Source organism: Emys orbicularis, chromosome 4 (assembly GCF_028017835.1).
Source record: "Emys orbicularis isolate rEmyOrb1 chromosome 4, rEmyOrb1.hap1, whole genome shotgun sequence".
Taxonomy (NCBI): Eukaryota; Metazoa; Chordata; order Testudines; family Emydidae; genus Emys; species Emys orbicularis.
The window spans coordinates 31256685-31269927 of NC_088686.1; the positions used below are offsets into that span (position 1 = coordinate 31256685).

A 13243-nucleotide genomic window follows, 5' to 3' on the forward strand; every position below is an offset into this window, starting at 1 on the left:
GAAGGATCCCAAGGCTCTTCCCACGGTGGAGGGTACCAGAAGTGGAGAGTGCCAGTCAATTGCACAACACAAGTGCATGTGTGCGGGGAGGGCGGGAAAATGAGTCAAAGACTTTGGGGCAAACCTCTCTCATAAATGCCCCTCTGCTATGTACATTGGCCAAACTGGACAGTCACTACGTAAAAGGATAAATGGACACAAGTCAGAAATCAGGAATGGCAATATACAAAAACCTGTAGGAGAACACTTCAACCTCCCTGGCCACACAATAGCAGATGTAAAGGTAGCCATCTTACAGCAAAAAAACAGGACCAGACTCCAAAGAGAGTCTGCTGAGCTTCAGTTCATTTGCAAATTTGACACCATCAGATCAGGATTAAACAAAGACTGTGAATGGCTTGCCAACTACAAAAGCAGTTTCTCCTCCCTTGGTGTTCACACCTCAACTGCTAGCAGAGGACCTCACCCTCCCTGATTGAACTAACCTCGTTATCTCCAGACTGATTCTTGCCTGCATATTTATACCTGCCTCTGGAAATTTCCATTACATGCGTCTGACAAAGTGGGTATTCACCCACGAAAGCTTATGCTCCAATACATCTGTTAGTCTTAAAGGTGCCACAAGACTCTCTGTTGCTCTCTCATAAAGAATCCCTCAGTGCTGCACATGATATATTTGAAGCCACAATATATTATTTACTCTTCCTAAATGTAATATCACTTTCTCCTGGCTACATGGACCCAAGACTAAATGCATTACAAGGTAACAGACTCGGTAATAATTTGTAATTTTTATGCTCGTTTGGTTGGTGACCAGTACAAAGGATCCATATATATTTATTTCACACACACAAATACATGCCAAACTACAGTACTAGTGAATATAGGGACATGGATTTCAAACCTCAGAGAGAATGACTGTATATTGTCATTGTTCAGTAATGAGGCTGAGACCCTTTAAAAAGTAATGTAATAAAAATGTAGTGGGACTTGTGGGCTCCAGCCCACCCCCCCAAAACACCGACCATTTCCTCCTTAATGCTAGCTGGATGTAGAAGTTGTGCTGTGTGAACACACTTACACAACCCCCTTTTCTAATCACAACAATGTGTTTTTCCTACTAAAGACAAATCAATCAAACTTGGCCTGTTTCTATAATCCTTGGGTTGGCTACTCCCACGGCACCGACAGTTACTCATATCCCGCGTGCATTAACATGAGTGGGAACTTTGGCTGAGTAAGGGCTGTGGGATCAGGCCCATGATGGATTAATATCTGTGATTAAGCCAAGGACTCCGATGTCCATTCTTCACTCAAGAAGCAGAAAGCTGGCTTGAGGTTTTGTGTGCTTTTGCATCAGGGCATTTTATGGAAAATTCAAGCCTGCAGTGAGATTTCATTGGCAGGTTCTGAGCCCTGGAGAATAGGAGTGGAGAAATCAAAAGGAACTTCAGTAAGTTCAGTCTGCAACAGCATGTATTTACTCCTGTAACAACCTGAAGATACAAAAACATCTGAGAAAATAACAGAAGCTTCCAGTACTGGCTGAAAAGGAAGTGGTATTTTTAAAAAACTTCTCTGACCTTGAGTCCTTTCACTGATCTATTTGAAATCAAACAGTTTTTTATAATGAACGTTGCCTTTTCCCTCAGTGTTTTTACACTATCAAGTTATCCACAAATAGGAAGTGATTTTACAACGATCACACATGGAAATAAATACATTTAACCAGACATTACTGTACAACAGATTTGATTAAGGCTATTGTACATCTAAAATGATGGTGACGGAGTCTCAGTCTTTAAGAGGAAAAAAATACATTGATGGAAGTGCATAAATTACGCAATTCAGTGAAATGTATACCACACAGAAAGGCTTCTTCACGCACATACAGTATTGGATTTCATGTTCTGTTATTACATGTATTTCAAAGGTCAGTACATATAGCATAACATACCAGGGTACAGATGGAGTTCTGCTGCATGATACAATTCTATGCTGCTGAACAAATCAATCATGATTCATAATTTATTCAAACAAGGCGAAATTCAGCCCTGTGCAGGGAATCAGCTCTAGGCACTCACACCACATAAGTTCTCAAAAATAGGGTTTAAGTTGTGCATAGGCCCTTTACAGGCCTTCTGCATCGGTGACTCTCACCTATATAACTTATAATGGGATAGATACTCACTCTTCTATAAAAACTCAGGAGCAACTGATTAAGCTCCATTGTCCACATCCGTTATGAGTTTGTTTGTTGCCATAGGGAGGTTTTGTGGTTTAATACTTCAAGTTTTCCAAAGTAGGAACATTCCTATGAATACTCTGTTTGCTTCTGCAAATGGATTCTGCTGAGAAATGCCCAATAGTGAGACAGCATCTACAACTACTACCATGTCCACCACTGCTAAAAGGCTGAGCTCCAACATGCTCCTGATGTCAGAAGATCTCATAAGATAAAGTGTCTCAGTCTTTCAAAGACTGCAGCATACACAATACAAGAGCAGTTCTGCCATTATAAAAAGTCTGGCTCTTTGATGACTGGAATCTGTGTCTCTTCCTTGCATAGCAGTTTATAAATAAAATGGAAATCTTTTTTGGGTTCGCTCTTCAGAAGATAGGATTTTATATGATGGGGTTGGGCATCGTCAGCAAGCTGCAGGCACTTGTCGTCAACGTGAACAAAGAGCCCATAGTTCTGGGGATCCGACACCTCAAACTTCTCAGCGCATTGTTGGCCTAGCTGCTGAGTTGTCGTGTCTATCCGCGAGGCCATCGTCCGTGTCTGGGCACCAGTCTCCAAAAAGGAGATGGAGATGAAATCCTGCAAAGAAAAATATAGATCTAGATATAACACTCAAGTTCAGGCAATAAGGATAGATTGGATACTAAAGAGGGGCCTGAGATGCCATGTTCAGAAAAGTTTGTATTAAGATTTTGGTTCAGACCCAGTTCTGGAGCATTTAGGGATTTTCATTAAGAAAACACACAACCAAGGAAATTCACTGTTAGCAGGGCCGGCTCCAGCTTTTTTGCCGCCCCAAGCGACGAAGAGAGAAAAAAAAAAAATGTGGCGGCCAGTCCTTCTCTCCGAGAGGGACTGAGGGACCTGCTGCCGAATTGCCGCTGAAGAGCCGGACGTGCCGCCCCTTTCCATTGGCCGCCCCAAGCACCTGCTTCCTGCGCTGTTGCCTGGAGCCGGCCCTGACTGTTAGACCCCGATCCCGCGAAGCGCTTAGCTTTAAACAAGTGATCCACCCCACTGAAGTCAGTGGGCCTGCTCACATGCTTAAAGTTAAGCACATGTAAGTATTTTGATGTTTTGGGGCCCTAGAGAGAATCTCCTGCTATGCAGAAGGTGCACGCTGAAATCGTTCCCACCCTCATCTGTGAGACATCATCCAGCAAGACAGGAAGCAAAGGAATGTGCCATCATCATGAGTAATCCACAAGCTTCTCCTCAAGACATCAAGCCTCACAACCAGATGTCTCACAGGGGAAAGAGAAGACTTGGCTCATGACAAACCTGTCAGGTAACAACGTGGTGTAGTGTCTTCACACTCTTGCTTCAGTAGGGTGGAAATAAATGAATGATTGCTGTGGTGGTAAATTCCATTCAGGTCCTAGCCTCAACAGTCAGGCCAAGAAAATGATGATTCCATACTTGGTTTCTCCCAGGGAAGAATCTTGCATCACAGTTCTAGTCAGTTCATAGCCCCAATGGGAAGCACAAGGTTCAACTTCATTCTCATGCACAAAGATTAAAAATTCCCCGCCCTTTGGTCAGAAAGTCCTCTGGTCTCCCAGCTCAAGTAGGAAAGCTGAGAAACGTGGGTTATTTTTTAAGATGACCTGGTGGAGGGCTCTGACTCTTGAAAAATGAGACTCAGCTCTGAAAAGAGACTGAGTAAAAACTTCTATAGAATTGCAAAGTATTCCTACTAACAGTTCATCTAGACCAGTGGTTCTCAACCCGTGGCCCAATCAGCACACAGCTGCGGCCCATGTGACATCCTCAGGGCCATACAGGTAGTATATATATTGTGTGGATGTGGCCCACATAACACATAAAGAGCAGAATGTGCAGCCCACAATGGTAAATAGGTTGAGAACCACTGATCTGGACCATTCCCCAGCCAGTAGCGGGCTCTTCTCTCCTGTACATTTTCCAGTGATTTGTCCAGCCTATCGTGAAATGGCTCAAGGGAAGGGTAATTTGGCCGAATGTCTAAAAGGCAGACAGCTCACAAACAGTGAAGTGTTTTTTCATGGACGTTCTCTTTGTGACAAAGGGAGCACTGGCTAACCCTGGCACTGCCAAAACCGTCCACAGCAACTTCTGTTCACTCTCCACTTCGACATTCATTGTTTAAGGGCTTCCTTGTAAATGGGTAGTAACTAATCAGGCCTCTCACTGAGAGAAATGATCTTTGCTGCCACCTTGTGGATGAAAATAAGGATTAATGTAAACTGTTTTAAAAATTCATTTTGTGCTTGGGGAAGGTGCTGGGTTGGCAGCATATTTATCCACTGACCAGGTGCAACACAGGGAGCAGCTACAGAAGCATTGACAGCCTCCCTGCTCGAGTGCCACACCTCTGACTTGGAAGGACATCTAGGGAGGAGAGGATAACCCAATCTCCCTGCCCCATTCTGTCCTTGGCTTCTCTGCCAAGACTGACAAGAGTGCTTATTAGTGTCAACTCTGAGAATGTTTTTTATAATGAGGATAGCTCTCCAAGTAGTCATTGGAGAGAGACAGCCATCTCATTAGTAACAATTGTCAGCCTCCATTGGCATAAACCCTATTCAAGCTGCTTCTTGAGATAACATCACAGTATGGGAACGCAGCAACCCTGGGTAGGCTAGTTACTTCCATCTTGTCCGTCTCCAGGACATCCCACAGTCTTTATTTACTCCTGAGGGCATTCTGCGCCAAAAAAATTAAAATTCTGCACCCCAAAAAAATAAATAAAATTCTGCGCACAATATTTTAAAATTCTGCAAATTTTATTTGTCAGATAAATGTGGAGGCTCCAGCATGGCATTGGGAAGCACAGGCCACTGTCTGCACAGAGGTGGGAGATCACTGTGCAGCTCCCCCCGGGACACGGACTCAGCAGTGAGGCTGCACCCAACCCTGACATAGTGCAAGGACAGGGCCTGCCCCAGAAACACCCCGTGGCCCTGCCCCTCTGTGCCAGGTGCACCAGGTGTGGGCAGGCAGGCTCAGCAAGGCAGGATCCAAGTGTGGAGGGGCTCAGTGTGAAGCAGGGCCGGCTCCAGGCACCAGGCAACCAAGCTGGTGCTTGGGGCGGCACCTGGAGGGGGGCGGCGCGGCGCTCGGGCCGCCGGGGAGAGCGGGGCCACAGCCGGGCTCGCCGCCCTCCCCCCGGCGCTCTGGCCGCCCTCCCCCCCCCGCTGCCAGGGGGAGAGCTGCGAGCCCCTACCGGGGCTCGCCGCCCTGCGCTCTGGCCGCCGGGGGGAGAGCCGAGCCCCCGCCGGGGCTCACCGCCCTGCCCCCGCCAGGGCTCGCCGCCCTGCCCCCGGCGCTCTGGCCGCCGGGGGGAGAGCCGAGCCCCCGCCGGGGCTCACCGCCCTGCCCCCGCCAGGGCTCGCCGCCCTGCCCCCGGCGCTCTGGCCGCCGCGGGGGGGAGAGCCGAGCCCCCGCCGGGGCTCGAAGCCCTCCTCCCAGGGCTCCGGCCGCCCTCCCCCCGGCGCCCTGCCCCCGGCCGCCGGAGGGAGAGCGGAGGCCCCCGCCGGGGCTCGCCGCCCTCCCCCCGGGGCTCCGGCCGCCCTCCCCCCGGCGGGAGAGCGGAGGCCCCCGCCGGGGCTCGCCGCCCTCCCCCCGGCTCCGCCCCCCCCGCGCCCTCCCCCCGGCTGCCGGGGGGAGAGCTGCGAGCCCCTGCCGGGGCTCGCCGCCCTGCGCTCTGGCCGCCGCGGGGAGAGCCGAGCCCCCGCCGGGGCTCGCCGCCCTGCCCCCGGCGCTCTGGCCGCCGGGGGGGATGCCCTCCTCCCAGGGCTCCGGCCGCCCTCGCCTCTGGCGCCCTCCCCCCGGCCGCCGGGGGGAGAGCGGAGCCCCCGCCGGGGCTCGCCGCCCTCCCCCCCGGCGCCCTGCCCCCGGCCGCCCGAGGGAGAGCGCGGGGCTCGCCGCCCTGCCCTCGGCGGGAGAGCGGAGGCCCCGCCGGGGCTCGCCGCCCCCCCCGGCTCCGCCCCCCCCCCCGCGGGGGGGGGGGGGGGGGCGGCCGGAGGCTTTTTTGCCTGGGGCGGCATAAAAGCCAGAGCCGGCCCTGGTGTGAAGGGATCCAGGTGTGGGTTGAGAGGGTTCTGTGTGGGGCAATCTGGGTGCGGGCGGCTCAGTGGGGGATCCGGGTGGGATCTGGATGCACAGGGGCTTGTTGGGGGGTTCTCGGTGCAAAAGTAATGGGACTCTGCAGGGGGGTCCAGGTGAAGGCAGTTGGGGCTCAGCAGGAGAGGTGTCTGGGTGTGGGAGGGATAGAGCTCGGCAGGGGGGTCTGGGTGTGGAGGGCTCAGTGGTGGGGATCCAGGTGCAACTGGTTGGGGCTCAGTAGGGTGGGGATCCAGGTGCAGGTGGCTCATCATGGTGGTCCAGGGGCAGGGGGAGTGGGGCTCATAGGGGGGCTTCTGGGTGCGGGGAGCTGAGGCTCGGCAGGAGGATCTGGGTATGAGGGGGTCTGGATGCACGGCGGTTGGGCAGATGGGGGAGCAGCTCCCTGTACAGGGATCCCTCCCCTTGAGGAGTGATGGGTGCAGGAAGCATGGGGGAGGGGGAGTTTGTAGAGCTTCCTACAGCCGGGGGAGAAATCTGGGGGTGGGTCTGACACAACCCCAGATGCTGTGCAGGGGAAGAGGAAGTCCCGTCCTCCCCAGCCCAACTGGGACTAGCAGCTGAGCCCAGCGCAGGGTAGGAGCCACCAGCTGGGTCTTCCCGCATCTCGCCCCCTGCCCCACAGTGGTTTACTTCTCTGCTGGCTGCCCTGGGCACCCGAAACATACTGCTGGGGAGGGTTGCATGACCGCTCTTGTAGCTTCCTTTTGCTTCCCCATCAGAAAGTCATTTTTCTGCAGGGAAGCAAAGAAATCTGTGGGGACATACATACATTCTGCACATGCGCAGTGGTGCAGAATTCCTCCAGGAGTAAATTTATTACACCACCCACACAAGCCAACTAGAGGAAGTGTTACATGGAGGTATTGTACTAGTGAGGGAAAAGAGGCCTATTAAATAGGGGGTGGAGTGGGCCTTTATTTTCAGTTACACCCTCTTGTACATCAGCTATTATATAACTGGCATTTATGTTCTCTATCCCATCTATTTCAAATAGATCCTTTCCAAACTGTGTTTATGGACACATTCTCCCATCAGTGTGTATATGTGGTTGTTGATAATGCTAATGGGAATCACACAACAGAATATATCCGTTAATCCAGAAGAATATATCCATTCAGATTTTCAGCTTGTCTTCAGAACTCAGACCATATTGCCCTGGGATTAACCCCATTGCCTCTGCCTGCCTGCCTACAGATTCTCCACTCTTTTTTCTTTTCCCTACCTTTAGTGCAGCCTCCTTGTAATTTCTTTGAATTCCATCATTACAATAGTAAACCCTTTGAGTTGCCCTAGGGGAATTCCTAGGAGTGACCTTTGATGTGGGGTGCTAGAGATCAGGATCTGGCCCACAGCTCAGATCCTGAATTAGGTCAACAGTGAAAAGGAGTTTTTTGGGTTTAAAAGCCGGCTTGGGTAACTTTATGATCAGTACTGATGTTCCTCAGGGGCAATGTCTGTTGTAATTCTGTGTATGTGTAATGTCTAATCAGAGCAACCTCCTGCTGTCCGGGCTCCTTACTTCTCCTCTCAACTTTGCCCAAAATTCTGCTGCAAAAATCAGCTTCCTCCTTTGATATTAAAACCAGGCCACGCCCCTGTTGGTATCCCCTCAATGGATTCCACTAGCCTTCGCATCAGCCTCACTATTAAGAGATTGTCGGACGCTGCTGTGACAAATATGGAAATTTCCTGACTTATCCCCAGGAGACGTCCATTGTATTCGATGAATGGTTCATGTATTATTGTGGGCCAGGACTGCATGTAACTTCTTGAGGGAGTTGCTGTGACAGATGTAAGACTTGGATAATCAAAGGACTATACTGAACAAACGATTTTTGGGACTGTACATATGAAGTGGATTTCCTGGGCTATATGTGGGGGAGGTGAATGCAAATCCCTCACCTTTGGTTATGAAAAAAAACCAGCCTTCTGAAGCTATGCCCTGAGATGGGAGGTGAGGGGGCATTGTCTGCTGATTACCTGTTACATGAGGCCAAGATCAAAGGCCCCAGCTGTATAGTGGAAAGACGGAGCTATTCATGAGGGTGCTAGTTCTGAGCTGAGACTGTTCTGAACTGTTCACCACAGAAAACACCCTTGGTGGGGTTTGAAGGACTGACTCCTACCAGAGCCCTTGTTTGCATTGGGGAGGATGGTGATCTCTGATAAGCTTATTAGCATGTGTGTAGGTTCTTTGATGGGGTTTAATATGTTTTGTCTGTAGTACTTTCACCTTCAGAGTAAAGGTGCTTGCTTAGAAAGATCTGCGTGGTAACCTGTGACTGCTGGCAATTACAGCTGTTCACAGCCTTTGAAGAGAAAGCAAAGCTGACCTGTCTAGGATGCCTGGCTTGCTGGGAATATCATACAGTATAGGCAGGAAACTGTGCAACCTGGAAAAATGCTGGTCAGGAGGGACAGAAACGTGGGTCTACGCACTGGAGAAATGACATCTGAGGAGTTGGGAGCCCAGACTGGCTGCCCTTGAGGGGCCATGGAGGGCAGGGACGGATTTACACCTTACACACCCTTAGGCACAGCATCTTGAGCGCCCCCCATCTGCCTACAGCTGACTTTCATGTTGCACACAGTCTTAGAGAGGTAAGGCGCCCCTAGAATGCCAGTGCTGATAGGTACATGCCTACTGTGCCTAACTGGAAATCTGGCCCTGATGGAGGGGGGATACAGATGCAGTTGCCCCAAACTGTGACAGCTGATATCGCTCTCTCTTAGTTCTTTATTTTCATTTCTTTCTGCTCCTCCTCTTCTTCCCCCTGCTCACACCTCCCACTTCTCACAGCTCCCTTTGTAGCTTTCTTCCATTCTGCACTTCCTTACTTCTTCCATGGTGCCCAGCACAGAATGTAAGCTCTTGGGGATAGAAACTTTGACTTCCTCTGTCCACAGTGCAGTGCCTAGCAAGCAGATGGCGTGCACTGAGTAATAGTATTACTAATCGCGGGGAATAATTGCTGCCCTGTGTGAAACCTGGTTTCCAGTTGGAATTTTCATCTGCTTCTCACACTATGAAAGCTGCACTCTCCACCACCCCCTTCTCCCAGAGCTGCTGACCTGCACAGACGAGCGGGATGCCCGGGCCTTGTTGAGCGTTCTCCGCCTCTCCCAGCGGTGAATGGAATCCTGCACTTCCATGCTCAGCTGCCGAGTTACTGTTATCTTATCATAGTTCTTGATGTGCTCCAGGGCTCCATAGGTGGTAGTTAAGTAATAGGAACCTACAAAAAGACAAGAAGGTCCCAAAACATCATCACACCTGAATCTACCATGACGTTGTCCTTCCCTCCTCCCTGCTTCTATGTTCATTCACCAGTTGTGAATTGTTTAAATCTGAGATTGTGAGCTCTGTGGGGCACGGATTGTCTTTACATTGGTTGTACAGCGGGGCCCTGACCTTTGTTTGGCATGCGTAGGTGTGACTGCACTAGAACTAATAAATAATGATCACAGGGCTCTTCATTCCATTCTGGTTGATGTAGCTGCAGATGCAACACATGCTACCTAACCTGCTCGTGTCACTTCCCTCACTCACAGCTGGGAAGGAGCAGTGACTGCAGGCTGGCACGCTGTGGGTTTTAATTGATATTTTAAAGTTAAACATAGAATTCATGTAAATTAATACAGCATCCTCTTTCATGGAGAAACCCAAATCACCAACCTTCCCTTAGATTGTAAACTCTTTGGGGCAGGGACTGTCCTTTCATTCAGCATTTGTACAGCGCCTAGCACTATGGGGGTCCTCGTCCATGATTGGGGCTCCTAGGTGCCATGGTAATACAACTAATAATAATGTACCTGCATACAACTGTGCAGGAATAAGTACCTAGAGTGGAATGAATCATTTATATTTTGGTTCCGTGGCCCAAATGAAAAACCAAAAAGTATTTCATTTTGGGTCAAACAGAACATTTTTCAACCTGAAACAAAATCTTTTTTTTTTTTTCATTTAATCTAGGGTTGGGTTTTTTTAACCTTTTTTGCCTTTTTAAATAAAGCTAGCAAAATGTTGAAATGAAACCTTGTTTCAAAATGAAAACATTAAATATTTTGTTTAAAAATGTTGGAATAAAACATTTTGACTTTTTGAAAAAAAAATTCTCTTTTCCAACTGCAACTATTCATCAAATTCAACCCAAATTTGCAACTAGTTTTAGTTGACCCCAAACTGCATTTTTCAGTGAATGTACTATTGGTTCAAAAAATTTCACCCAGTCTATTAGTAACTAACTAACTAAGAGAGGGAAAGGGTATAATATCTACCTATCCATTGACAATGAGCATATTGCAACCAATCCCGTCTACTGTGGAACTTCCTGAAGATCCTAGTGCTTGGAGCACTGGCAGTGATTCATAGATTCATAGATTCTAGGACTGGAAGGGACCTCGAGAGGTCATCGAGTCCAGTCCCCTGCCCGCATGGCAGGACAAAATACTGTCTAGACCATCCCTGATAGACATTTATCTAACCTACTCTTAAATATCTCCAGAGATGGAGATTCCACAACCTCCCTAGGCAATTTATTCCAGTGTTTAACCACCCTGACAGTGCTGGTCTCCAAGCGTATGGTACGCCCAGTGCACTACCAGACAAATTTCTAAAGGGTGGTGAGCCACAGCACCTGCAGCAGGGTCGGGTACAGCATTACTGGTAGGTGCTAGGGAGGCAGAAATCTCTAATGAAAGAGCAAGGACTAGAACCTAGACATTCTAATGTCTGGTTCTGAGCATTCACCACAAGGGGGTAATCATAACGCTCAGTCATCTAGTTTACTATTGAAATCAAACCAATTGTTTCCAGATTTGCCCAGTGTATCATTGTACAGCAGAGACAGGCTCAGGAAGCAATTTTCATATACAGACCAGGATCCTGTTTAGACTAAGGTAAAAGGTTGGGATTTGAGACCAGGTCAAACTGGTGTTCACTTTCTGATTTGAACTGGATGGAGCTGAAGTTTCGCGAGCTGTTCTTGAGAGATCCATGCTAGAATCAAAATTGTAGGGGCAGGTACGGGTCCAGGGATTTGAACCCAAATTCAAAGGGATTTGGATTTGAGGTCCTGAGTCTAACACAGGGGTGGCCAACCTGAGCCTGAGAAGGAACCAGAATTTACCAATGACCATTGCCAAAGAGCCACAGTAATATGTCAGCAGCCCCCCATCCACTACCCCCTCCAGCTCCCAGCATCTCCCACCCACCGGCAGTCCCACCAATCGCACCTCCCCCTCCTCCCCACGCCTCCTGCCCGCCGCAATCAGCTGTTTCGCAGTGCGCAGGAGGCTCTGGTGGGGAGGGGGGAGGAGTGAGGGTATGGCAGGCTTGGGGGAAGGGGGAGGGGTGGAGTGGTGGCAGGACCTGGGGCAGAGCAGGGGGTTGAGCAGTGAGCACCCCCCGGCACATTGGAAAGTTAGCATCTGTAGCTCCAGCCTCGGAGTCAGCGCCTATGCAAGGAGCCGCATGCACCTCCGGAGCCACAGGTTGGCAACCCCTGGTCTAACCCATTTCTAACTGGTATCTTTCACAGTTCTTGCTGGCTTCCAGGTTTGTCTTCTCATTCTTTATGAAAACAAATGAAAATACTAAAAGGCTGCAGATGACCAAAATGGCCACTAGATGGCAATTCTGCAACATACATATCCTCCCCCTTCTGTGTGCTCTGTGGGCTCTCTCTAGTGCTTCCTCTGATTGTTAATGAAACTCACAGTAATTATCAGGGCTGGCCAGACAAATGATGTTTAGAAAACACTTTACTTAAAACAATATTTTCAGAAACACACCAGTCTCCTAGCACAGGAGGCAAAGTAATTTAATTTTCCCTGTTCAGAGAGCTCTCCCCACTGCAGTGAATGTTACTCCACCCCCTTTGGACATCACTGGGTATTTATCACTCAGATAACATTGCCAAAGGGGTCAGCTGGGTTACACAAACATCCTGGGGGTTGACAATTAGGCATGATCAAAGACATACCAACCAATTAAAGCAAAGGGATCTTTTCTCATTAGAATAATTAAAAGCATTAGCAGAATGTATTACCAAAGTTTATTTTTAAATAGAGACAGTTAAGTTTCTAACACCTGGGCCAAGGTCTTCAAAACGTCTCTGCCTCTTACGTCTGTATTTAGTTAGCTAAATTAGTGGTTTGATTTTCAGTAAGGCTGAGCACCTGCAGCTCTAACTGAGGTCAGTGGGAGCTTCTGGGTGTTCAGCATTTTTGAAAATCTGCTGATATATTTAGAAACCTAACTTTGGGTCACACCGTTTTGAGGCATATGGGGGAAGCTTACACTACAGCTGCCTGACCCTAGCTAGAGCTCTTGATCTATTTCACAAACCCTACATGCATCCTGCAGAGAAGTACATCATCATTTCAAAAGGGAACATGTTTCCCCATGAGAGAAGGCGCTTTCTCACCCTCGCCCAGCTGCAGAGCAGGGTCCATGAGCTCCATCATATACTCCACATTCAGAAGCACCTCAGTCAGGTTGCTGCGGGCCAAGACGTACATGAGCACCGGGAGGAAATCATCTGCACCATAAGGCTTCCCTGCAACCAAGAGGAACACACCCAGGTATCAACAGGTTATCCAGAAAGGCGATGGTTCTGATACAGAAGTGCCAACTCCCCATTAAATGGCTCCTACGTGAACAATTTCCTTTGGGTTACATCAGCTAAAGGGTTCATAGCTCAAAAATGCCAATGAAAGAACACTGAAAAATTTAAAATTAAATAACAGTCAAACAAGCAAAAACACCCCCCAACACTAAACTTCAAGCACAAAATATCAGGTTGAAGACACAAAGAAGAACAAAGATTCTTTACCAACTAAAATCAAAATGTGTTAGTTATTATGAAACACAAATAAGAGAGAATTGTG

At 48.9% G+C, this 13243-nt stretch overlaps 1 protein-coding gene across 1 annotated transcript in view; it reads right to left on the reverse strand.

The window, feature by feature from the left end:
- Nucleotides 1–2515: 2515 nt before the first annotated feature.
- The window catches only part of RIN3 (Ras and Rab interactor 3), a 77032-nt gene continuing 66304 nt past the window's right edge, over nucleotides 2516–13243 (reverse strand). The window contains exons 8-10 of the mRNA XM_065402629.1: nucleotides 12781–12912; nucleotides 9425–9588; nucleotides 2516–2824 (exon numbers count right to left, since the gene is read on the reverse strand). Coding sequence (XP_065258701.1) covers nucleotides 2516–2824; nucleotides 9425–9588; nucleotides 12781–12912 — 605 coding nt within the window. The remainder of the gene's footprint in view (nucleotides 2825–9424; nucleotides 9589–12780; nucleotides 12913–13243) is intronic.